Source organism: Pogonomyrmex barbatus, unplaced genomic scaffold, assembly GCF_055798465.1.
Source record: "Pogonomyrmex barbatus isolate J1 unplaced genomic scaffold, ASM5579846v1 scaffold13, whole genome shotgun sequence".
NCBI lineage: Eukaryota > Metazoa > Arthropoda > Insecta > Hymenoptera > Formicidae > Pogonomyrmex > Pogonomyrmex barbatus.
The window spans coordinates 4,483,681-4,511,643 of record NW_028297109.1 but is presented as its reverse complement, the minus strand read 5'-3'; the positions used below and the strand labels follow the sequence as shown (position 1 = coordinate 4,511,643).

Below are 27,963 nucleotides of genomic sequence, written 5' to 3'. Positions count from 1 at the left end.
CAGTGCGCGCATCGAACCCGTCCTGGACGAAAGTCTTTCCCGCTCCGTCGCACGTAGGACGCACGTTTCCTCATCCTGACGCTCTCGACGTTCTCGACGTTCTTGACTCGTTGCTCCATCGGACTCGTGATCGGTCGTCGCGTTTCCGGTTCCCGTGAGCATCGCGCGGGAGAACGTCGGTCACGATCATGCGAGCGATCGCTTGACGTGGGTGGATTTAGGGAGGATTAGTTTGGTGCATGTTTAATGGTGGTGTTCGCGGGAAGAGGAAGGAAATGTTCCGTGATCGATAAGGTCGATTGAAGGAAGCGAGGGAACAGAATTCTCACGGATGCTGGAGCGAAGAGCGCGATGGTAACGATGATAGATCGAGGACAGTCGCGCCTGGCGATCGTCTAAGGATATGGAAGTGGTTGGTAAATATGCGATCGCACTTAATCAAAACCAGCCGAGGATCCGCTAATAGATGATCGATGTGTAGGATCACGAATGCAAGAGTCGAAGTGTCGGTAGCATCCGCGAAAGATGTTACAAAAATTCTTTTCACTTACCGCGTCACTCGCCGCACGCGATTAAGATTAAACATTCTGAATCCCAATGAACGGAATATCTGGAATGGGTCGATTTTACGGATTAATGGCGAATCTTAGAAAGAATAGATGGCATTTGTACCATTTTTAATTCTATAATTATCACGGACGTAAAAATCACTAAAATTGTACTGAAATCGAAATATTCATATTAATGGCATTTTCGATGACCGCATTTTACGCTGTTATACCAGATAATGATTTTTTTCCCCTGATATTTTTCATCTTGTTTTTGCACGTATTATTTATTTAATAGTTATTATTTTTTTAAAGTTCTTAACATTAAAAATATTATGAATTAAAATATTATGAATTAAAATTTACTGTACCGTGAACTATAAATTTCCTTTGGTAGAGACGATATCGCGGAAAAAGAGATAGAAAGCAATCGATGGCCGATAAATTGGAATAGTCAACGTTTGATATCGAGAAAGGACAGGATGAAACCGCGAATTGAAATTAAATGTAGGGAACGGTCCGAGATCGTTATTAGCATCGGATTTTCGATTTGTCTGAAGGAGGTTGGTCCCTCTCCGCCAACAAAGGCGCGGTTCAATTTCTCATTGGACCCTTCCAGCTCGCGAACTATCGATCAACCTCGCGCGTTTTGACGTATAAATAGAACCGTATTAATTTACACGTACAGAAACGGGCGAACGTCGACCGCGTCGCAGACAGAAATGGTTTTTATTTGATGAATCGGAATAACGAACGCGATATTTTGACGGCGACGCATCTTCCTTCCGCAGCCACCATCGCGCCTTTAGAAATATTCGCATCGATTCGTTAAAAGTTTCATCACTGTACGAAAAGTGAGGAGCAAACATGTTTACGGAAGATTAATGGAGACACGGTTTTTGTAAAGATATAACTTTATATTGCTATCTCAAGATTGTCATATTTACGTTGAAATACGAATACTAACATATTTCTTTTAAAAACATTTGTTTTTTAATAATAATCTATATACTAATAGTAGATAATTAATTTTGTATTATTCACTTAATGACATCATTTTTATTAAATAAATGGTAAATGGTCATAAATATCATGCAAGGCAATGAAAAATAATTTAAATATTATTTAATTAATTAAATATCATTTTAATTTGATTAGAGATATTATCCATCCAAGATATCATCCATTATCGATATTTTTTTACAAAGACTTTTAAAAAAATAATTAACGATATTGCAATGAATAAACCATTAATAATTCTCGCCTCGATATTTTCTATTTCAATGTCACTTACACGGCCGGATCTGAAGTTACGCTTTATTTCATGAATATTCATCGACGATATCATTTCAAATAATTTGAAATCGAAATTTTGCGCTAATTATATTGGGATTGATTTGCTATCTAGCAATAGCAACCAATGATAGCCATCAAAGCCGTCGCGCTTTCAATCGCCATGTAATATGTGTCCGTTCGGTTAGGTAATTGTATTGAGGTCAAACGTCGCCGTATCGAGTAACCGCTTGTTACGATTCAACTGTATTCGTATTGCCGCAATTTTCAGATGTATTTAACTTGCAATTTTCCAGCCGAGAGTATCTCATCACGTAGAAAGGAAAGTAAAGCGAGAGAAAGATAAAGGAAAGAAAGATTGCTTTGAAAAATTTGCTAATGTTGTCCCAGGAAATTACCTTCATTTTTGACCGTGTGGCAGAGAGAAATTTATCGACGCTTCGACTTTTCCATAAAATGAAAAATTCATACATGAAACGCGATCTTTTTCTTTCCAACCCTAAGATGCTACCGATCCATCGTCGTTCCGTCGCCATCGTTATTGGGTTTACGGTGAAGAAAACAGAATCCAGTGTCAGTGTAGCTTCATCAGGCTCGAGTCATGAAGGGATCCCACGAGAAACGCACGAGTGAACGATTCTGACGGAAAGATTCGAGGAACGAGATTGCGTGATTCGTTGGATAAGTTCGGATAAGTTCATCAGTGTCATCATCCTATTTCAAAATCCCTGTGTATTAGGCTGCGAATATAGCTGTTGTTAAATTTTTTTTCGACATTTCTTTATGTGTGTACCTGCCTGTGTGTTTGTGCCACGCAGCGCGTCTCTTACGTGACGTAAGAAGATCCATAAGCGTGACCATAAACGCGCCTCTGTAATTCGTCTTCTGCTTTCGCGTGTGGCTCACCTTCGGTGAGCGATCATCGTGCCAACCTGTCGCTCTCGGAAGTGGTGAACCTGCTGGGCCTCGCCGACGACGACGAGGTCCATGCGGGCACGTCGGAGGAGAATAGAAAACGCGCCTTGTGGCAGTTTTATTCCACGGGTATGCTCACCCACAGTCACAGCGACGGAGAGTTCCCGATCTACTCGCGGGGTAAGTGCGAAGATAAGCCGATCTTGATGCGAAGATATGCGAGAGATGAAATACGATGCATAATGGTGGATGTTCTCGCGATAGATGATAACAGGCGGGAATTGGCCGACAGGCCAATTTCCCACATAAGTTGAAAAGTTTAAAGTAAAACTTTACCCGATTCAACAACAATCGAGACGGTCTTTTAATACGAGGCGTATTGATGAGTACCGGTATAAATAGCAGTGGAATCGATAGTTATAATTGCGCTGGCGATCGTTGCGCTTCGGCTCGACTCGTTGCGTCAACGAGCGAAAATCCATATCGTCTAAAAAACTCTTCTCTTGCGCAAACATAAACACTATATGTGCGTCACGCCTGCATTTATAGAGCTTATGTATTTTTATATAGCGAGTGTTATAACGAACGCGGGCGCGGATGTCGTACGCCTTTGTCGTATTTGTACAACGATATAATGAGGAAATCGATGAGGCAATTCGCGTACGGTACGCTATTTAACACTTTTCGTTAGACAAATGCGTTAGATAAATGAAATTGCCGTTGTCATATCGTAATTTTATCGGAAATAATACTAACTACGACTATCTGATATATAATTGATACCGACATTAAAATTATAAATTAATGAGGCAACAATTTATAATTTAAAATACAACGGCGTTTATGAATAATAATAATAATTCGGAGATAATTGCGCGTAGAGGGTTGTAAATATCCATAATTATTATATAGGAGGATAACAGACACATCGATCATGTTATATATAACACTTTATGTTACGAGTTATGTCGCGCAGAAGATAATGAATAAGTGAATCTCATTATTGTATAAAGAAGGATTAATTATTAGAATAACTCGTCACATATTAATTATACTGAAATATCAACATATGTTAATTAAGAGCAATAAAATAATCAATAATCGGTACATTGAAAAATAAATTCGGTACATTGAAAAATAAAAAAATAATTATGATGTCATAACTTAGATATGCTTTGAATATTTTAAAATATTAATATTTTCGAAAAAAATTTCTACATTGTGTGTGTATATATATATATATATATATATATATATATTACAAAAAATAAATCATTGATACTTTTAAACATTTTCAACTGAACATACATACATGTCATAGCAGAATACAAAATATTTATGCTATTACAAATAATTAAAAATGCAAGTTATTAAAAAGTCTTGAGGAAATTTGAACAAATTTTTGCGACGTGAAGTAAGTTAAGTTTTTCGGCGACTTCTTCGTCACGGTGTTTCACGCCAGATTTCCAAATCATCGACTGACAGACGAATTTCTCGAAAGATGTATCGTCGGCGATGTATCGTCGTGTCATTCGCGATGCGCGAAAGTATGTATGAGAAAAGTTGCAGATGCCATCGTAGTTGCATTCCTCGATAAATCGCGCGCCACACCGCACGCCCGGTCAAACCGAAAAGAAAAGCAATTTGCATTTCGTTTTCCGTGTCATTTCGATTGCTTTGTAACGCGAATCTTGACAGCTGTAGCGAATAGGATCGCGTTTCACTGCTCTCGACGAAATGTCAATCTCTTCATAGATAAATCCGCGATGCGGAAAAGCGACTAACGAATGTTTGAAAAAGTGTTATGTTTGAAAAAAGATTCGAATGCTTTCATCGATCTTTACACATTTCAATAATTGTAGAAATTGATATTGCAAATATTACTAAATTTATAATTCGCAGAGGTAACGCTACGTTCCGAATATGAAAAGAGTTTTGGAAAAAATGTTGTACGTTTCAAAATTTGGAATAATTACGTCTGGTCGCGTGCTTTTTGTTTTGCGTTTTTTTTTTCTTTTTTCAGTCGCTAAAATAACTTATTATAAAAATGATATGTTTTTCGGAATTTAAAGATATTTAATCACTTGCCATATCTGCACTTGGTTGCTTTTTATATTATTTTTAGTTAATTGGCACTTAAGTGCAGGTGGAAGCGAAAGACCTGACACGGTAAGAAATCGCACAAACACATGGTTAGGGCACCGTCAAGAGCCATTATTACATTTCACCATGCTCCCACCGTCGAAGTTCGGCTGACAAATCACGAGGGCCTGATAAAGAGGCCACTTTGGCCCTTGTCGAACTGACCGTTCCGATTCGTCGACCAAAGAATCGAGAGAAGGCTGAGAGATTTGCGGGCATTCATGACGAGTGCATGGGAGAATGCAGAGATGCAAGGAGTCGTACAAATGGACCGCGGTACCTTTTTTTTTTTGTCATAAATCTTCCTCTATTCTACTGGCGACCGTGTCGTCACGAAACTATCTTTGTTTGGTTGTGGGGATCGAAGGATAACGCGAGCACGCGTTTATCATGTTCACGTATTGTAAATGATTTTTCCTTCACCCCCGAGAAACGAGAGTCACTTCGTTTAAGAACGTGATCACGGAAACAAGCTTGCTAATAAAACGACGAGGGTGTGGTAATGAGAAGTAAACGCTCTTGAGTAAACATCGTGATTCAGCCTTTACAATTCTTTTTTCTGCTTTTCAAGCGTTTTCGATACGCTTATAATGCGATAATTATATCGCGTTATTTTTATTATCCTTTTTAAGATAATTTTTTTTATGGTTTATTCGAAATTTATTTTCACATATTTCTCTCTTAAGATATTCCAATATGCGCTTTTATCACCGCATAAATACAGCTCTTAATTTATTTATTTTAAATTTAATTAATTTCTTTCTGTTTTGGATTGAAATATCTTATTTTCAGGATAGGATTAGCTTTCGCAGGATTTTCTTGCGAGAATATCCGGCATTTTCGAAGGAACTATGAGGGATATAATTCGTCGTTCGCTGACTTAATTGAAATCCATCTCGTTGCGCGTTCCTGTTCGCACAACGGCGGCGTATCAGCGAGCATTACGAGCTTGCTCGCGCGTCGAGGAACGCGCGTTAAATCTCACGGTAGGAATTAAATTTCGCGCAGTCACTTACGGTGAACGCTTGTCGGAGATGGCTACCGAAATTTGTCTTTGTTATTTCCGCGTCGACGGGAAATTAAGTCAGACCCGTCGGCTTCAGAAACAGCGAGATGTCACATTAGGAGATGTAGAATAAAAAAAGGAGTGTGCCGCTTGTAGATACAGCGTTAAAGAGACAATTGAGAGTAGTTCTAAATATACCTCAAGTATTTTGATATTCTCCTAGTCACGTGTTTTGTCACTTTAACACAAAGCTAGTTTTTCGAAGCTTGATGATTTGCGCAAGTAAATTTTTATCAAAACATTATTGAAATTTATTCATTTCATTATTTTCTAATTGGAAACAAGACACGCGTAGGAATTCAGAGTTAAATTTTTCGTTAATTTTTAATTGGCGATTTTGATCTAGTCGTGAAGATATCACGGCTTCTACACACTCGCAAAGTGATTGATTGATTTATCTATGTTCTTTCTCTGCTTTCGTAATTAGTATAATTAGCAGCGAATAAATAAAACGGGACCAATAGAAATGTTACTTTGCTCATAGCGAGGTAAATGGTGCTAATCTCATGAATCTCGAGAGGAAGAGTGTATTTAAACATATGGAGGCGCTCGAGCCGCGCCCAAATTAGCGAATGCCCCGCGAACCATCTGGTCAGCCGGAAAGGAGATTAATTTAATTTGCATTTAATCTGTGTGCAATCTTCAGTATGAATATTCAAAGCATTCCCCTCCCTCCATAATGTTTCGCCCGTCCTTTCAAGAACAAAACATACAATCCATTTTGATATTCATCGACGTGTATTGCCGTATTTCTTGTCGTTCATTCGCCTTTCCTTTCGCCCTGATTTTTTTTACTCATTGTTCGTGACGCATGAGGCGCACTATAAATTCGTATTGCGCGACAGAGAAGTGCAATTTGGGACTGGTCAAAGGTGTGCGATTGCGCGTTGTTTTTGCATAAAAGTCCTCTTTCATCGCAGGTGCACGGTGCCGTTATATTCAGTCTTTGTGCGCGCCGATAAAGTCATTGTTGTCGCTCGGAACGATGTAAAACGTTGAAATAACAAATACGTACGGTATAATGAAACGTAAAGTGAAAGGTGGATGTTTCAGCTATCCAATATAATTCTTACCGAAGTTAATTGCAATGCCAATCATCGAAATCAATTTCGCGCAATATACGGAGCGCAAAATATCCGTTAATCTCCGCGAGTGTAATAAGCCACGATAATAAAAGTCCAACGGTAGTTCCGAACGAGCTGCAATTATTCGTGCTCGACACGTGAAAGAAGAAAAAAAAAAGCGCGACCGCGCCCATTTTGCAGTTGACTACAACTTCGCGGAGCGAGCAGCGAGGAGAAAAAAAGGACGCGCAACTTTGTCATTCGCTTCCGTATCGGCCGACTATGCCTTCGGGAAAGCTCATCCTCTTAGTGCCACGTTAAATATTCACGAGAATCTCCGTTTAAGCGTTACGGGACTCGTGAATCCCCCAGCGAGTTGATACTTCCCCCGACTTCATCTGGCGACGTCGTCCCTAGGGAAACGTGCCGCCGCCGTTGCCTACACAGCGATCTTAAAACGAGGGCTCGTTAAGATTGCCGCGCTCAAAATCGGTACACTCATTGAAGTTTGAAAGAAGTCCTTCAGTTTCATTAAACCGTCGTGGGCACGATCGTCGAATTTATGATTAAGTCTCGAGAAAGAGGATGTTTGTACTTCGACATTATACTTTTTAAAATATAAAGATGCAACTCTCTCGGGAAATGTTCTCGGAGTACGTGATCTCAAATTTTTTTTTTTTTTTTTGGGGATGGAACATTCTATTCCGATTGCTGATATAAGAGATATTGAGTAAAATAAATTAGCACTGAAATTTTTAATATTCTTTTCAACTTCTCTTCTTTTGAATTTAATGTCACTTGGATCGATATATCAAACGGGAATAATATTATGCGAGAACGATCACATGTACGAAGCTTATTGCACCTCTTTCGTTTCTTTGACCATTATAAAATTTTATAATTTCGTCGCGAACGTTAGAACCACAAGATCTCATCGAGTTTCTTCGTCGAATTGAGAAGTAATATCCTTCCAATGCTATTTCTTGAAGCTATCAATACTTCGGTCTATTCAATCAGCAGTGCGAACTCCAGTGCGGAAATCAGCAAGGCCCACAGAGCTGAGTAGCGTGTTCAGTTCCGACAGGCTGCTATCGTAAGTCGAGGGCATCCCGTCAATATATCCGTTAGATATCGACACATCGTCGTATGGCAGCTCCGAATTAGGCCGGAACTGTTCGGGATGAACACCATAATCGTTGTAATCGATATAATCCCCGTTTCGTTTCACCAAAATATCCCACGGTCCGTAGAAACTGTGCTTTCCAACATTTTGCCAGACAGTTCGTCCTGCATTATTAGTGCAAATGTTTTTTGTTAGTTGAGACACGAAAGAATTATTTTCTTCTACAGTAACGCGATTTGAAGATATCTTTAATTTTTAACTCAAAAAGCAAAAAGAATTGTCCGATAAATGTCACAATTTTTGAAAACTTCTGTGGAGTGAAGCATCTCATCTTAAAAGTTTTGAACAGTAATTAATAGAATTCTGATTTTTCTTTTGTGATCTTTTTTTGTTTTGAGATTGAAGAAGAGATTGAAGAGTTCCTGATTCTTCAAGATATTGGTTCAGATGTCTAACTCGAAAGATTGAGACTTACCTAATCCAAAATCACTTGTAGGTGCTGACGTGACTTCGATTATCGCTATTAGAGCGAGAACAAATCGGAAAATGCTGCGGTGTTCCATTGATAATTGATGCTGTGTTACAGCTGTCAGTTTACAACTGACACTGGCTTTTAGTATTTCGCACAATCGTTTATATATACTGTTGCAGTGTACGCAAATACTTAACCGTATTTAGCGAGTAGTGATGTCCTTGTAGTTGTAGCCTTTCGCAGGAACTGATTTAGCTAATTATTATTTATCCGCTTATTGAGACAATCCTCTTAAATCAACTTAAATGGAGAATTTTCAAGATCAAAAAAACTATAGTTTTCGCGAGATGTCTCATTCAAGAAGTTAAACATAAAATGTGAAACAAAGGAATGTAAAGGAATTTGTTCTTGTAGTTTGTATTTTCTAAAAATAAATAAGAAATTCTTTGTATAATTGCTTACACATTTAAGAAGAAAATGGTAGAAAATAATACATAATAAAAACTTCTAAAAATAGATATTATGTACATTATATATAAAAGTTAGATGCAGCCTATTAATTCGAGTTAGTTTTCTAGAAATTTTCTAGACATTCTTGGATGTCCTAATCGCTTCTTTTTAGCAACTTCTTTTAACCCCAGCCGGCTCTATTAAAAGAAATAATTTTTTTGTAATCTTTGTAGGCTTTGTACTGTTCTGTATTATTATGTTTAACTTTTTTTGTGTTTAACTTAACTCACTTTGTGTCCTCGTTATTTACTAGCTCTGATCATCTTATTAATTAAATGCTTTGCGTATTTGATTTACAAAGAGAGTGCAAAGAAAGATTATTACGAGAATTAAAGTAAAGTATAGAAATTTGCAATTGCCACTAAAAATTAATAAAAGTAAAAATTTTCCACTGATATTTAATAATTTTCTTGGATTTACAAACACGCGAATGCTTAACAGAATTTTATCTTTCTTTAATAATAAATTTTTACGATGATAATTATACGATCATTTTTACGATGTTAATTATATGTTTAAACGACAGAACTGTGTGGAAGATATATAATCAAAATATACAAAATTAATTTTAATTTTGCTTTTTACCCGACGTTGACGTAAGATACAGTAGACGATCTTCGTTTTCCGTTTAGGGCTTGATTTCCGTTAACAATGTCGTCGTCGCTATCATCGTAGAACGGTCTTCTGTACCAGAACAATGGAAATCCGTAATATGCTGTGTCTCTAGCAGCTAATCCCTCTCGACCGGCTGTAAAATGAAGATTATGACATTAATTATGTAGCATCTAAATGATATTATTATGATGTTATATTAAAAAGAATTCTTTATTTAATTAATTTATTTTAATTTAATTTAATATATATATTATTATGTATATATATATATATATAATATAATTTAATTTAATACACACACACACACACACACACACACACACACACACACACACACACACACGTATACTAAAGTCTCAAAATTAAATTATCTAAATTAAATTAAAATAAATTAATTACACTTATATATATATATATAGATATAAGACAAAATATATATATATATATATATATATTTTAGACTCTAGTAGTATACTATAATATAATATAATTACATTCAAATTGCATGTAAATTTCCAAAAACTGTCTGTCAAAAACTTTTTTAGAAAAAGTATGGAGACCTTTTTATGTAGGCCATTTTTGTTGTTGTAGATTATAAAAATAGAGAGTTTGTTATATATATAAAATTATATAAATTTGTATAGTCAAATCTTTTATTTTAAAAAGTATCTCCAAGCAAGACAAGATATTATATCTTAGTCTTCAAACTCTCAAATAAATTTGGCAAATCTGACTTGAAAAGTGAAATCAGTTACGTTTGGAGTTGGCAGATGTAATTAATAATCAAATTACAAAACAAGTTGAAGCTAACTCACCGTCGTCAAATTGAGGAAATGGTAGGGCGTTAACGAAGTTAAACGCTATGAAAATAATAGCGAGATATGTCGCGAATCTCATTGCGCTGCACCGGACATAAATCGTACTTAATAGGCGTTGAAGTTCACTCTGAATTACTGCGCGATATCTTACGTTCTTATATATACACACACTCACATATATGATTCATCTTGAGTTTTTCTATCGATTAACGAGCGGAACGTTAATTTGAAGATGTGACTCGTATGACTAATCTCGCTAACGAAAGTGGCAAACGACGTTCTGGTTGGCGAATTCACTGTTTGTTACGTATCAACCTAAACATTCGGAAGGAATTTCGCACGTCTTTGTTGGCAAACGAAGACGTGCGGTAGAAGATTATTGCCAACAATAATTTTATTTTTATTCGTACATTTTTCATCTCGATAAACCGCGCTACGCTGAGGAGGAAACCAGAGCGTAATTTTCTAGCGGTAACTTATTCGGGGTACATACACAAATGGGATGTTCGAAAGCGATACTCTTTCAATGGATCGGTGCCTGAAATGCGCAATTGGCACCCAGGTAAATTATGAATGCTGCTTTTTTTTTTTTTTATCGACGCTTACGTAATTTCCCAGGGGAGTTGGCGCCGCACGAATCGCGCGAGTCGCCTCGCCTGCCTGTGCCGGCGTTTCCTCCGTGCATTTGCGCTATCGGACGCGAAACCCTTTATCGATCGTCTTGCTCTCTCTCGAAACAGCGCCGCTATAGTTTAAAAGTACTCTACCGAATGCGAGACGGATCCCTCGGACTCTCGAGTTACAATCGCTCAATCGGATTTGTCAGACTTAACAGAAGCATTGTCCGCGGCGAAACGAGCGTCTCGTCGAATTTCCGTTCGCGTAGCGTCGCCCTTTGTGCGCTTAATTGACACGAAAACTTTACTGGCCGTGTACACGTTGTCATCCGCGGTGCGTTCACGTCATTACGAGATCGTCGAGCTTGGATTTGTTAGCCGCAAAGTTAAAAAAAAATCGCGGGGTAGGATAAATGCCCGTTCTTTCAGTGGCTCGACGAACGTCTCGAGGGAGGCGATCAAAGATGATTTATCGCTCTGTTGAAATGTGAGAAGCGTTGTCGTTAGCCTTCGGTTTAGTCTTGCCACTGATACGAGCCATTTTTTATAACATTTTCGATTATCACGGTTACCAGACATTTTCTATTATGGTTTCTATATTGACTATAAAGGAAGATTAGGAAACATGAATTTTTTGGGGCGATTAATAACATTTCTGTCGTTTTATTAAATGGGACATTTCTCAAATAAAAACATAATCCTTCTCGTCTACTGAAGATTTATTATATTAATGTTTAAACAGGAGTTTATTTATTTTTGTTAATTTTTTTTATAGTAATTACTGGAAGTATACAGATTAAACAGATAAATAAATTAAAAAATCCTGCTCTTAATTTAATTTCTTAATTTAATTTTCATTAATGTACGAACAAAAGAGTAATTATTCTAATGCAGCACTTTATCATTTTGATAGAAGTTTTGCTTCCAGTTACTTCTGTGAGAAATGCGTACTTTTAAGTTTTGTAAACTATTTCTGTAAAAATTGCAATCTATACGTTAGTGAAACGTAGTGATTAATGTGTTACACGTAATATATAATACGTTATATATATGGCATTTCAACAATATTTTGACGCACAATTTTAATCAGTTGCCTTGTAATGATGTTAATAATCTCGAGGATTATAGATAAAGAATAATCTGTTAATAATCTCGAGGATTACAGATAAAGAATAATCTGTTTGACGAAAGTAATTTAAGTAATTTTATTAAATTATATTAATGTTGTTTACGTGTTGTGAGTGTTCTATTATATAATAACACAGGATTCTAAGTTAAACATATTTGTTGAAATAATTATTCTTTATTTTTGAATTATTGTTCTTTTTTTTTTTAAGAAATAGCTATCTTAAATATGTTCGTTACCTTTGATGAAATTTGCTTACTATCAAATCATCAACGGAAATCATCGATTTAACTTAATTTCTCTTTATTTTTAAGTGATACATTTTAAACATATCCATGTATTTTCTAAAATCATCGGTTTATTTTAGCGATGGATTGAAAATGCTTTCAAGGCTATTTTCTTCGCCACTGAACTTGGAGAATGACGCTTGCCACTTCGAAAATCTTTTCCAGCTCATGGACACAAAAAGAGGGATCTCTTTCCTCGGTGTCTGTAAAAAAAAAAAAAAATACTCGCGTCATGAGATTCTCTCGATGGCGAACAAGGCGCTTGACGCTTCGTCGATCGATTATCGTTATTAGGTTACCGCTAACTAGCGCTTTGAAGTAAACCGTACGCCCATGCGTCTTTGCTTGTCACAAAGAATGTCAAGGAACATGAGATTTTTTCCAATCATCGCGTTGCAAACAATATACGATGCGAAACGACGATATCAAGAGCTTTGTTGTATTGATAAAATACATTTGTTCGAGCGAAGTGCACGGAGATGGATAATGCATCGTCACGTAGCGTGAATGAACAAACGTTCATTGAATAGTTAAGATCTCGCGATGCGTTTCCGGTTGCGGAATACATCGCGTTTCATACTATTTTCGCTTGCTTTTGTTGTTTTATCGAGTTACGGCGGTTGCTCACAGCTTTTTTCTATCTTGCCAATATATAACGGTATTTTTACGTATAGTGTTAAAACCGAAGTGCGTCAGCGACATTTATTTAAATTTAAATTTACAATTAGCTTTTTGTATAGTTTTACAAAAATGAAAAATTTGCCGAGGAAAAATGTCTATTACAAAATATTTGTTATTTAAAAACACATTTTCAGACTATTTTGCTTGTATAAGCAACATTTTTATATATCTTTTATAAATATATTGCATTAAAAGTTTTTTTCAATTTTACTACACTTAAGAAAATTTTATGAACTCGTTGAAAGGAGAAAAAACGATAATAGAAAGTCCAATGCTCTACTAGTAGAAAAAGTTATGGATCATTGATCTCGTTGAGAAGTGATCCTTTATATTTCACGGATACTCGACAAGATATCGCTGTTATCCGATAATTTCTCTGTCGACGAGAGCAGGAATCACACTTCCTCTCTCAATCTTCTCGTAGAATTCAAGACTTTTTCCGTTTTCGAGATTTGACATAGTCCGATCACGTAGCGCGTTTCCCGGATTCTCTTCTGTTGAGAAGCACTTCGGAGATTCGGTCGAGGTCCCGGGTGATTCAAGCAGTAATACTCTGTACCATGACATTTTCGTATTGATGAAGGCGATTTATCATCAAGGAGAATCACTTTGTTGATGATGGTCTTTTGAAATAAAAAATAGTGAGCCGCTAAGGAAATTAGCGTCGACAACGAAGTGATCGATTTCGAGTTTTATTATTATTATTAGTTTTACTTTTTTATTTATTATTATTTTTATTATGACAAAAGAAAGAATTAAACATAATATTGAAGCATGTCGGTTAATGTCAAGCTTGACTTCACTGACGGTTGAATTTAATCGACGGTTAATTGAAAAGCAGTACTTCACTGGACGTTTCCTTGGCATCGATCTTGGCGATAAATATATTTTACCCCCATGCAAGGATGACCGTATCCCATCGACCAGGTATCCCATGACCTTCTTCCTTGGCTCTTTTCTAATGGCGGATACCAGGAGGCGGACTACGCTATTTGCGTCATGTAATGCGGCTGTAGACGATCGTGAACTATTCTTAGGGCGATTGCGATCGGACGGCATTCGGTCCGGGGAGCATCGAGGCACGACGCCGCTGGCCGCCGGCGCACAATCCGATCATTCGCCGGTCGGTTGATCACAGAAAGAAAGAGAGAGCAGCTTTCCCTCTCTCGTGAAGGGAATAGTTCACCGCGTTTCAGCACCGATAAGCGAGTGCTGCGCGTTGCGCGTTGGTGTTGGTATCGGTGTGCCGGCTGCCTGAAACGACGGAAGCCTACCAAGGCGTGGTGCCGTCAGCACGTTTCAGTCCGATGTAAACACGAAGCCCAGGTCGGGCTCCAGTGCACCCAACACCGTCGACGGGAACGGCCACGCGCGATTTTCAGAGTGACCCTTTCGTCACGCGACACGGCTCACCGAGCGTCGACGATAAATCGTAATTTTGGATTAACATGCGAATTTCCGGACGATCCGGAGGAAATCGAGCGGGTCGAGATTCACGTTGTCGTTTGCCAGTGTGGTGATTTAGAACCCCCCCCGAAATTTTGCATATATTAATGTGCTCTTGAAGTTAACAAACTTTACAAGTTACCAGTGCACGAAGCTTATAAGACTAATAATATTGATTGATCTTATAAATAAGACACTTGAACGGGTTCTGAATTGTTGAACTTTACATGTGAAGTGAATTTTGCGAATAAATAGACCACGAAGGAGATTTTTTTAAATAGGCTTTCACGCTAATAATACTTTAATTCATGTTATTTCATGTTATTTTCATAATCTGTCTTTATGACATGGTAGAAGTAGAACTTCGTGCACATTGAACTCATTCAAGCGAATCGTTTGTCAACGTGAGTGTGACATATATACTGATTAGATAAGTGTATCATTTCAATCGAGAATGATTTTGCGCGATATACAAGTTGTCGATCTGACAAATATTAGTGCCGAGAAAACGATCAATAGATCACCAACCAACGCGTTAGTTTTTTTTTTATCGTGAACGACAGTGTGCCATTAAAATGTGTGTGTGTGTGTGTGTGTGTGATTACATTAAAATATTGAATCATTTATAAGATAAATCATTTCATATCGATATTCAACAAAAATATAATTAAAATAATCTAAGTAATTGAAATTATCTAGTTAATGGCTTCGATAATTGGCTTTCATAAATCTTCGTTTCTTCGCACATGAACTTAATAGAATAATAACGTAACAGCTACTCGATCGGGAATTTATATCAATAGATTACTTAAATGGAAATGTCACTTTGAATTACACAGAAGAAGAATTAAAGTCGTTGCGCTATTAATTCATTCGATTTAGTCTGTGTGTGTGTGTGTGTGTGTGTGTGTGTGTGTGATGATACTTTGGCGTAACGGTTGAAGATGTTGCAATTAAATTCGCGGAAAATAGCAAATTTATCAGATCACTGAGGTTTAAAACGCTGTTAGGCCGATAATTTCGGAGCGAACGAACTTACGGATTGATAAAACGCGGTCGCAGTCGGTTCGTAATTAAAGAAACATTCTACTGTCGAGTTGCTCGTGTAAATACGGTACCCTGTGGTCGCGCCCAGTGTCCGGTCTGCAGAGGGTGTGTCTTTCATGTGCAGGCTAAGTCATTAACCACGACTGAGGGGACACATTCCGCGTTGTCCCAGAGGGTTAAAGTTAACTTCAGGGCGCGTTTTGCGAGCAAAGTAATGGCAGCCGTGCACGATACATACATACGAACGCGCTTGCCTTGTCTTTGGATGATAAAACCGTTTACGAATTTTTCTTTGTCTCTGATAAACAGTGAGCTTACATAAATGTGAGAGATAACATATAAACGTAATTGGATATAATTAGAATTAATTAATGATAGTTTCAAATAAACAGTGAGCTTATATAAATATGAGAGGTAACATATAAACGTAATTGGATATAATTAGAATTAATTAATAATAGTTTCAAATTACTATACGTTATTGGATATTTATTTTATATATTTTGCATTAATATATGTATGTAGTGTAATGACAATAGTGTGTGAGGCTAGTGAAATATTTTATATATATATATTTTTTTTACTTGCTGAGAAATTTCAGGTTACTTACTTTTTTGACAAAATATTAAAGTGAAATTTCAAGTTACATTTGATAAAAAGTAAGCATATGGAATGGCAAAATCCAAAGTGAAATGTTTGAAAATGTTAATTTGCTTTCTTGTTTGTTTTGATTAGAACAATGTAGAGAAACTTGACGAGAAAGTTTTTGAAAAACCTTTTAAAGTATACATCGCGAGTCAATCAGGTGAACAGGCCGATAACTTCGTCTCGAAAGTCTTAGTAGACACTCGTGCTGATTTGTGAGTGTAATGTATCTGTGGAATACTTTACGAGATGACGTAAAAGTGCATATTGCGTGATCCACTGCTTGGCCGATTGCTGTTGCGTGTCTCGTTCTTCTACACATTGCACAATGAGCCTGTGGCGGTTTGGACCTTTTAAAGATGGTATGTTTATTCTACACGTATATCGTATTTGTACATCTGTAAGCGCAAGTTAATTACTTGTCTGAAGTATAGAGACAAAGTGGAACTTTTTTATTTTTATCATTTTAAGCCGTCAATTTCTCTTCCCTTATTTCAACTCTATTCATTTCAATTTATTTGTTCAGGATTTATGTTTTTATATATTCTGCTTGTAATACTCGCTTTTTGTAAAGCGAAATTTATAGTGATGTTACACGTTTGTACAATAATATTCGTAAACAAAATCCGTGATTGCTGTGAATAAAAGATAAGCGCATCAAGAAGAATATTCAATGCGGTAGCCGCAAGAATAGAGAATGCGGAATTTATAGAGTTTATCTAAATACGCATTCGAGTGTCACGTATACACTTCGACGAACCGAAAAAAATCAATTGTCGATTTACGTAACTATCAGAATAAAAACTTTTCTGTATAACGAACGATAAACTTTACATGTACGGTCGAATTTATTCGCTTGTATAAATGTATAACGAACATTGCGATATGTATTCTCGAACAATTCTTTACGAAAGTTAAAACCGCGACGTCTAACTGAGATTAGAACTTCCATAGAGAGATATTTGCATTTGCATAGTAAGGAATTTGCGTAGTAAAGAACTTAAGTGGATGTGCGGGCACGTCTCGTATTTTCTATAAATGATGATCAAATCTTTTGGCAGGGATTTATCATATCATTTTCCACTTGAAAAATTCTGTAAACTTTTAATCTTTTATAGCTTTGATAATAAAAATAATAAAAATATTTTTGTAATTTATCGATTTACATTAATTGTCGGATAAAATTGTAAAAATTTTTTGCACGAATTGTCATTTCTGCATTGAACGTTTATTAAATTAGCACATGGTATAATATTATATATTTAAATATTTTATAAATTACCGCGTCGCGTCCGGAAGTAGTCAATTTCAGAGGTAAATTGCATGTATAGCCTATTTCAGTATCGTTTCCAAAACATTTCCGACGGAGTACTTCATCTAAATAAAGAGCATATCTTCTACGTCGACTTGGCAACGAACAACAATGGGCATTTAGGTCATCGATTATTCTCGAGGGATGCAGTGTTCTTTTCGAGATCTTTTAGATCTTACAGATGAATATTAAGTAATTCTCAATGCCGGTATTCGATACATATACAAACAATTATAATTGTCATTACAATAATTTCTTATATTTTGAAATATTATAAATATTTATTTTAGCATTTTATCGATAAAATTTTCAAATTCTTTCACTTCAACAAAAATTATTTCCCCACGCATTTCGATGTGTGTAACAAAATTTTAATTCTAACTTGATTTAAACCTTGAATGACCGAGACAATATTTTATCGTGTCACTAAGAAAATCTTTATTGTCTATTTTTTATTTTAAATTTTAAATTTTAAATTTTTTCCGAAACTAAAAATTCGTGCTGATCAGTTTATTTTCAACACTGTTTTGAAAATTTGATATAAAATATAAAATATATGTGTGAAAAAAGTTTTTTTAATTATATATTTTTTTTTAAATATTAAAACTCTAATATTTTTCTAACTATGTTCATAATGATCTCGATTACGAATTTACAATATTATTCCAAGCGGTAACCGTATCGGAATTCACTCTCTCAAAAGTCTTGAAATAAATATTTTCACCGCTTTTCCGGCCGTAGCAAGAGTACGTATTACTTTTCGATGAGGCGTTTTATTTCTTCGAGATATTCCCGGGTTGCCCTCGGCACGCTGCACCGTGTTGAAAGAGGCTGCATCAAGGGAAGGGTTGTGCCACATTTGAGAGCGTCCCCGGAGAGTCGCTGACATTGCGATGTCTCATTGTTATGTAATCGTTGTGCCCCACGGAAAATCACCTCCCCTCCCACCTTTCGTGCCTGACATTTCGTGCTTTCTCTTGCCTCACCAAACTGAATCGGCCCTTTGATATCGTCATGCAGCACCTTTCGCCTTTTCGGATTCTAACTCAGCTCCTCTATTACCACTGAAATGTGTACGACGAAAAAATGCGCGCATACAGATTTAGATATGAGCAGCGGAGTCGAGCATTCGGCGAAAACCAAGACAATGTTGTTCAAAGTGCCACTCTCGAGAGCACTCCTCGGGCTTAGATATACGAGATACAATATGACTGTCACACAACTGCATTAGAGTCTTGCCTTCGTAGTTAGGTAGCGATTTATGCTTTTTATTTGTGTGAGATTTGATCACAATGGGAATTTAACTTATTTTTTCCCAACACAACACGTCATTTTCTATGTTGCCTTTCTAATCACTGGAAAGGCAAACAATATTTTTTATAGAAGAATTGTATAAATAATACACTCAAAAGGAGAATATATTATGTAACTATTAATTATATACTACATATAATTGCATAATTATCTTGTGATTAAATTTCAAATCTTGTATCCTTATTTTGCCTAACAGTTTATTTTAACAAAAGTCTAAATTTTATTTTCTCAAGATATTCAGCGTTAAGTGGCAAAGGCTACGTTTAAGTGAAATCTACAGAAAGGTCGGTCCATTTTTTGAATTTTTTTTGGACATTTTAACGACGTTAACCCCGTGCACATAAATTTCTCATAACCCCGATTCTACGTAGATATCTACTTTTATCGGATCGTCGTCGCCATTTATCAGAATTTTCAGCGACGTCATTTTGTCCGGGATATTTTCAGCGTACTCCATAAGAGCATCTTCGGAGTAGACATCGCTCGTACACCATCTCACATTTTCACTTCAGCCATGTGACCAAGATACTGTAACATTCTGCGTTTTTTTATTGCGCTCTATCAATAAAACTATAGTATGTGAAACCGAGAGCTAGATAGTTCTAAGAGAAATAAGTGCCAATCTACGTACATCTTTCCCCGCTGTCCTCCCTTGTTTTGACTTTTATATTTCTTCATTTTCTGCTGATCGTGGAAGTTTCGTTGACATAATCGGATAAGACGATCGCGGATGGGATGGGATGAAAGCGGTGGGGTGGATGGCATGATAGGAGCGGAACATATCGCGATAGAGTGCACGGTTATTGAATAAGGCAAGAAATATTGCGGGAAAGCGACGTCGAAAAACTCGATGAGTTACCACCACATCATTGCCATCGTCGTCGACGGGGGACGCTCGGCTTTGTCTCGCTTTTTCTCGCAAGACAGCTCGCCACTCCACTCACCGTCGTGTCGTTTATCGATTTTCCAGCGTCGAGCACTCTCGATATAGTGACGATGATACGTCGCAAACTTGCGCAAAGTGCGCACGGAAATTGATAAACAGACTTTGCGATCGGAAACCGGTCGCCGCTGTCGTTTACGAAAGCGGAAGTCGAGAAAAAATAATTTAATGCGTGAAAAAAAAAAAAAAAAAGAAAAGAAAAATTTCGGTTCGATAGAGCGCGATCAGAGATGTAATAAAAATTTGAAATATAAATATAGTTATTAAAATAGTTATTAAAATTGGCGGTATTTCCTTATGCTCCTTTGAGCTCGCGTGCGAATGATAAAATGATGTACACAGAGGTATTCGCTTTTGCTCGTAAAATATTGATGAGATGCGCTTCCACGAGAGTAGAAGTAAACGTCTACGTAATTTACGAACTTATGACAATGAGCGACAGTTTGTTATGTATTAGGCCACCTCTTAATAAAGTAATTCCGCGAGCGAAGTTTCACGGTAACGCTTATTACGATACGCCTCGAAAATCTTTGCTTTATTCCTTGAGAATTTCCCATTGAACGTGCGAGAGGGAAGTATCTCGGTATAAGCTGCAATATTGTTCGTGAAACTATTTCAATAACAGCTTCGTACGGTTCGTAGCTCGCCTAGCTTTGCTACCGTACGTTTTTGTGTATTTGTAAAGTTTCGTAAATCAGTCATAAAAAATTTCATGATTTATGAGAAACGGCAGTAGAAACAATTAAATTTATAGCAAACGATAACTCACTGTCCAGAGGAAAATGGATATTACTTTCTGCTTCTTGTAATTAGTTCAAGTTTGAAGTGAGCGTAATGGAGTTAGTGAAAGAGCATTCATAATTATGTTCTTGCCCATTATAATAGCTGTCTCAGTCATTGCTATGTAGAGTGAAAAATAAAGTAATGACAACCGTTATGTCGTATAATCAGTGCGTTAAGCGCTGATATACTCTCGTGAATAAAATGATACGAGAAATAAGTTTGAAGAGAGAGAGAGAGAGAGAAAGAGAGAGAGGCATCTTATCAGAAGTTACAGAAATTTAGAATTGAGATTTTAGATTATCGTGCAATTGTGACGTTCCATATCTATTTCACTTTATTACGTGTTAGTAACGAAGTGTGTGAGTTCGTTTCGCTCGGCAAATGCCGGAATTTTCTTTCTCCAGTCTGATATCCGTGGTTCTACCACATTTTTGCAAGCGACAGTAACGAGAAATAACGTTAGTTCCGCTTAGTTTGGCTTTTCGAACGAGTTTCCACTCCACTCTCAATCGAGGTATCCGCCGAGCACAATTATGGTCTCTAATTGGATTTTATCGTCAAATGAGATAACTCATTTCTTTGATAATCGGTGGAAAGTGCTCTGTAAAAGTATAATTACATTAAGAGACTTATTTCGATGACTTAAAATCTTTCTTTGAATTTAGGTGGTCGTTATAATGAGCTGTGGGTACGAGGGCGTAATCAGTTACTCGAGTAATACTCGGGTATCGATCGCGCGCACTTGTCTCTAAGAATGTTTACTTATCTCCACCATCAATTAAATTTATACCTTTGACTGCAGTTTCGCGATCATAGTGACGCTACGAACATTACAGTATATATTTGTAAAAAATTGTTTTCTATTTTTTTTCTATAGATTTTTAATTAAAATACATATTTAGAGTATTTGTTATATTTAACATGTATTTACACTTTATTCGTGACACGTCTTTTTTAATTTATATGTTCCACCTTCCGCTTAGTAGTATCTGATAGAACAACTGATTCATGAGGCATGCAAAGTGAATTCCTTTCTGTCGTTTCTTTATTTTCTACTTGTGCGGCGTCCTAGAATACTACAGGTTACTCGAAACCGGTTACGACATAACGCGCTTTCGCACTTCTTGTGCCGCATTCCACTCCCATTATACATGGTGGCAAGAATGCACGTAAACAAACTTTTCGGAATATATTTAAACAATATAAAAAAAATTGCCTTAAATAAAAAATTATTATTTATAAGATACTTGACATGAAATGTAAAGTTAGAAAAATATTCAGTGATTTAAGAAGTAGAGGTAACCGCTTGTTTTATATAAGAAAAATGAATGATATAGTTTTTTAAACACTTACTGTAACTAATTACAATTATTCTTATAATGATTATAAGTATTTGAACTGTAACATGATATGATTTTATATTATTTGGATTGACTTTTCAAAGCACTCGGGGAAATTATGCGAGATTTAGTTTATAAAAAGAGTAAAATATTTTTAAATGAGAGACACGTTTATTCAGGTCACTCTGTAGATTTGTAGTCCGTATGCAGTCACTGTATGCGGGTAACTCGTTTACGCAGCCGAACGTGGCAAAGGTACGGCGATGTAGAACTAGATGCAGCATGCTCGATAATCATAGTAATATACCACGAACGATAACGTCCTTGTGGCATTCCGAGCTACCATGCAACGACCGATTTTAATGAAGAGCAGTTTCGCGTGCGGTAGATTAGGTGTCTCGCGATTCTAATCGCCTTTAATGAAATGGTGTCGCAGAAATTTGTTACGGTTTGCACCGGTTTCGAGGTAGAGAGATATCGCTTGATATCAAAAACAGGTATGCAACGATAATAGGATTATGTTTCCAGATGATTTTAGTAGGAAATTAACATTTCCGCGTTATCAATATAACTTGTTAAATTTTTCCATTCAATTTTCAAAACAATTTTTAATGCTAATAATAAGATATTTAATATATATTTTTGTTAAAATGAAAGTTATTATTTAAATTTACTCGGGGAAAAGTTCTTCTCCTCTTTGATTTACGTTTTCAAACTTTTATTTCCCTCAAACACTTTATTTCCTGATGATAGAGAAACGTTTCTGCGATTAAAAATATTCTGAAAGAAATTGCTCTTTATCTCCCGCTTGCTAATACTTTTGATTTAAAGAAAATACACGTTCTGAAATATTCTTTATAACGTGAACGTAGAACACCTTGCATCAACTGAGTGAAGAATGCATCTGTCGCGACGAACAATACGTGTCACTCCGTTATTACGGGCTCGCATTTATTGCAGAAATTTATCCCTGAAAAGTCCGGAGAAAACCGACTTGCAGATAGTGCGAAACGCAGCGCGCGCTTTATTTTAAAATCGTATTTTTCCAAGCGAATGTATCCCGCTCGCGGAGAACCGTCGGTTATTTGTTTCTCGGTAAATTCAAATACAGCTGCAGCTTGCAGCCGTGAAGCGAGATGTACTTTGCCGCATGCGGCTCATTGATTTCACGAAACGAGTACTCGCAAAACAGTTTCCGCGGAAGCGAGCGAACGTGTCGTTCTCCCACATTACAGAGGCCACCCTCCTCTTGACCTCTCATCCCCGGCATCGGGGTGATGTCGCGACCCTCATAAATAATCAACGAGAAGAGGATAATCTAATCTAATCCGTTATTCCGTGACTGGTCAATCTTGGCAGAAGTCGCTGCAGTTTTCTGACCGATGGACCAGAAACGACGGCATCCAATGCAGAAATATATGATATCGAGTCCGATCGTTCTCTTATGCTTCCTTCGTTGTGGAAAATATATCGCGATCACAGAAATCCAGAGCACTCGGTCCTCCTATCTCCGCATTCGAATTACGGTATTATGTACGCGTACAAATGGATCTATTTATCGCGATCTTCTTGTCTCCCTTATCTTTTCCGGACTGAAAACATAAACAGGCGAATGATCACTTATAGAGCCGAGGGAAGAAAAAAAGAAAGGAATTCCCGAGACATTTCAAATAAAAAGTAGTGAGTGAGTTGAATCTAAACTTTTATTACGTATCAGAAATAAGTGGAGTTTTATGTTGCGATGCGTATATAATGTTTGTATGTGTATGCAATTTTTTCGTGGCAGCGGTGACGTACAAGCGCAGAGAAATCTGAATATATACATTTTGTACATCGATTCGCCTTGAACTTTTATCAATTTTCCGAGAAGCAAATCGCTGCCGCACGTGATTGCGAGATTTGCTATGGAATAGCGCGAAAAGTTCGCGCTATGCCGAACATTACTTCTCAACTCTCCGGTATGGCCTGCAGACTAGACTCATCGGAAAAATTTCTTTGACGTAGAAAAGCAAACACGCAGGCGACGTCGACGGCGACGGCGACAGTTCACTCTTAAAAGCACAGGGACGAGCTAAGTAAAAGCAGGAGGAGAAGGATGAATTCCATCAACCGGCGAAAAACTAATATCGCGCACGTGCCACGTTCTTGAACGCGTAGATCCATCCATCCTTTGCGGCGCATTCTACAGGAAAATTCGTTGCATTCGCCACGGTTATTTGTAGAATTCAATGTGCAATGATGCCGAAGTGCTCTCAGGAGTCCGCAGCGTTTCCGTCGAAATTCTATCATAAACTTTTCCAGAGGAAAATCCGTAGAATCTTCCTCTTTATAATTCTATTTTACATAACTTATCCATGACCGCATTCTTTCTTAGAAAACTATTTACGCTTTAAGTATAATTGAGAAGAGAAGAATAACTATTTCAATTTAATCGTTAGATTAATGAATGATGAAAATATTAGTCGTATTATTAACTTATTATTCTTTCTAATTTTATAAAAATAAAAAAGAACTAAAATACGAAAACATTTTGTCTTTTAATTATGAAGTATAACATAGTGAAGTATAACACATTTTGAATAAAATATTAGTCTTAATAATTGATTATAAAGTAATCAGATAAGAGTACATAAAGTAAGAAATCGCGTTTTAGAAAAACTTAGAAAATTTGGAATTTGGAACGAGATAAGAGAAAACTCACAGCATTTTTGTTTGGATGCCGCGGTTATATTATATAAAGCGTTTCTTTATAGAAATATCCTTTTTTTCTTCTTTGTTTAATAATGATGGTCCGATAATAATTCAGCAGTCTATCGAGGAATGCTCGATGGAACGAAGAAAACGATTGGAGAGGAATAGGCCAAAAAAAATTTGCGGCTTGCGCACGATTTTTCATTTGTAAATCGATCGATTCATACAAATTGGAACGCCGTTCTTCGCCTCCCTTTATTGCACGAAAGAATGGCGAATGAAACCTGAAGAGAGGAGAGAGAGAGAAACAGATTAATCAATTTAATCTTCACACTGATCTCTGATGACGCGGAATCGGATTAACAACCCGTGACTATATTCTAGCGTTACAAGAAAATTTGAAATATTGCTTTCTTATATGCTCGATATATTTTTTAGATTTATATGGTTTTATTGATATATATTATTTTAATCGCACGTAATAATTTATTTTTTCAAATAAGAAACAAAATTATTTATGACCCATATTTCGTAAATTGACATTCAAGAAAATATACATTTTTTTTTTAAATAAGACAAAAAAATGGAACATCTTTTTCATAAAAGAAATATCTTTTTTATGATTGTCTTGAAGCCTCACGACCTTGTCTTATTCGGCCTATATTCAGGTTCGAGAATATGTCGTAGATCATGGCAAACCGCCCTCTCCTGGTTTCCTCGCGTTGTAAAGCCGCGTCGTAAGCTGTCTCGCAAACGACGATGAAGCTCGTGGAATTCTTGAATGACAAGAACGTTATCCGAAGAATTTCCCTCGTGGTCGTTCTCCGGCGAGGTTCCATGATATGGAGGAGAACGGAAAAGCTGGAGTTAAAACCCTTCAGTATAAGGAAATTTAGTCATCTGGACCGCAGGATGACAGTGATGAAAACGAATCACGAAAGCCGGATTTTCTCGTTATATGATCTGATTTAATTTGTATTATAGTTGAAAATAGATACAAAATAAATTGGTTTCTCGAGATAATAATTGAGCGAAATGGTAAAAAAGTTATGTGTATGCGATAGGTGAAAAATGCTATTTTATTTTTATCTCTTAATTAAATTTTATTGAATTATTAAGTTATCTAATCAATTTTGAGACACCAAATGATTTCTTAACATAATTGTGTGTTGTTACATAATTGTGTTGTTTTTAGTTTTTGTGATTTTTTGCATAAAAAGTTTTTATCAGAATCAAGCGTTGTAATGTTGACGTCATGAAAGCAATCATGACATCATGAAGGCAAAGAAAAGAGAGATTTATATGAGAGATTTTTATGCTTGTATGTGACGTAATTAAAAATATATCATTTCTCGGTATATCCTATGCAATCCGTCTATTTATTTTTGGTTTGTGATTCTGAAGCTTATTATTTACAACCAAAAAATGAATCCGTCTTTGTCATGTTCATAAAATGCATGCAAAATAAATAAAGCATGTTATTATAAAGGGTGCTATTAATTTTATTGCATTGACGTATTTCCACGTACGAGATAAACAGGAACGTCTTACTAATACATAATCATAATGCGAATAATACGCACTTCGTTTTTTAATAAAATAAAATCAGATGATAAAAAGATTAAAATATTTTCCTCGCGAAAGAAAATTATCCGATTAATTCTAGCATTCGAAGTAAATTTTATTAATTAAATGCTATTTTTAACGTTGTGAGAGAAGAAAATGTTCATAATATATGACGTGGAATAAAGATTTCCTGGAAGATAACGATATCAATTTATCAATGTAAAATAATGAAATAAAAATAGATGACATTAATTCCTTGGAATAAATTCTAAGAAATTAATGTCATCTATCGTAATTAAAAGGAAGATAAAAACATGCATATGAAGACATCACGTGATCAATTTTTGATCACTTGATGAAGATCAATATCAATATCAGATGACAGAATTTTTTTTGCTCATATACAAAAAAAGACGAGTAAATAGTCAAGTTTATTGAAAAAAATAAAAAATTTAATAGATCAGCACGTATTTTTTTAATAGATTGTGTATACGTTAATTTAATAGATCACGTATGGTTTTTATTCTTGGTCTGAATAATTTACAACTAGAATATTCAACGATTATTCGCGATAGTTCTCCGCGTGTCGAAATAATAGGTTTGTATCTGTTTATTCTGGATAAAATATAGTTGGATAAATGCGACAAATGCAACATGCTGCGGTATATCAATTAGTGTCATGTGCAAACATCGGTTATAAAAATATATAACGATTCGTCGCTCAACCGGATGTATAACATAGCGATGAATATTCTATGAATTCTGCGTTCATCTCGCTATGACTCTCATCGTGTTGTTAAAATAAATAAAATTTTTTATTTGTCGAAAAGAATGTATCGTATTAAAAAAAATTAATGAAAGAAGAATCAATGCATAAATGTGATCGTCGTCGTGCAATTTAGGAAGTTATTTCATACATTTCTTTATTTAAGTTTATAAAAGTTATAAAAGAATTATTTTCATGCAACAGAAGCAAGAGAAAAAATATTTTGGTGATTTAAGCAAACTAACAATTTAACTAATAATTTTAATTTTAATTTTCGTAATCATAACTATTATATGAAGAAGGTAAACTGAATCTACATGGTAATAAGAAAAGCAATCGCTTTATTAGTCCGCCCATCATTCCCGCCTTCTCGTTATTAATTTCCTATCATTATCGTCTCGAACAACATCTTATCTGAATCTATTAGCCAACAATTTGATGGTTGTCCGACGAACTTGATTATTTTTCTCACGCGAGAGTTTCCGTATTTAAATTTAACTTTAAATCTGCACTTGCTGTATATGATCATTCAACATAATATTGTTTTATTGCTACATACGTTTTAATAATATATATTTTCTATCTATTTATATATTATTTTATTAAATATGTATATATTACATTTAATTTGGAAATTACATTATGATTAATATCATATATATTTTCTAATAAATTATTGATAATAAGAAGATTATAGATGATTTTTTTTTTTAAGATATTTTAATAAAACAATGTTTGTTTATATTACCCAATGTGCGTATATGTTTATTAATTACTGTTACTATTATTATTGTTTATTATTTACTGTACAACTAACTGCTAAATGAAAGTTT

The 27,963-nt window shown here is 35.8% G+C and overlaps 2 protein-coding genes across 6 annotated transcripts in view; one reads left to right on the top strand and one right to left on the bottom strand.

Moving 5' to 3' along the window:
• The first annotated feature begins 15 nt into the window (after positions 1–15).
• LOC105426915 (phosphatase and actin regulator 2) overlaps positions 16–27,963 on the top strand; it is a 211,068-nt gene continuing 183,120 nt past the window's right edge. Inside the window, exons 1-3 of one of the 4 annotated variants that reach the window (XM_089072060.1) lie at positions 14,541–15,127; positions 16,372–16,429; positions 16,506–16,777. In XM_089072060.1, the coding sequence (XP_088928186.1) occupies positions 16,744–16,777 (34 nt within the window). In that variant the 5' untranslated portion in view covers positions 14,541–15,127; positions 16,372–16,429; positions 16,506–16,743. Of the gene's footprint in view, positions 417–2,345; positions 2,937–14,540; positions 15,128–16,371; positions 16,430–16,505; positions 16,778–27,963 lie in introns of those variants that run through there. The other 3 variants (XM_089072058.1, XM_089072057.1, XM_089072059.1) reach the window with 3 other exon arrangements.
• On the bottom strand, positions 7,792–10,732 carry LOC105426917 (uncharacterized). 2 transcript variants are annotated; one of them, XM_089072064.1, is made up of 4 exons: positions 10,564–10,732; positions 9,719–9,881; positions 8,627–9,270; positions 7,792–8,315 (listed from the first exon to the last, which is right to left on the bottom strand). In XM_089072064.1, the coding sequence occupies exons 1-3, from the start codon at positions 10,643–10,645 to the stop codon at positions 9,255–9,257; spliced, it is 261 nt and encodes an 86-aa protein (XP_088928190.1). In that variant the 5' UTR covers positions 10,646–10,732; the 3' UTR covers positions 7,792–8,315; positions 8,627–9,254. The 2 variants fall into 2 exon arrangements, with proteins under 2 accessions (XP_088928190.1, XP_088928189.1); XM_089072063.1 differs by lacking the exons at positions 9,719–9,881; positions 10,564–10,732 and having other exon boundaries at positions 8,627–9,258.

Excerpts from the sequence above, each read along its gene's own strand:
- LOC105426917 (XM_089072063.1), bottom strand. The coding sequence starts at position 8,714 with ATGGAACACCGCAGCATTTTCCGATTTGTTCTCGCTCTAATAGCGATA. Across the intron at positions 8,316-8,626 it reads TACAAGTGATTTTGGATTAG|GACGAACTGTCTGGCAAAAT; the intron begins GTAAGTCTCAAT and ends CTAATAATGCAG.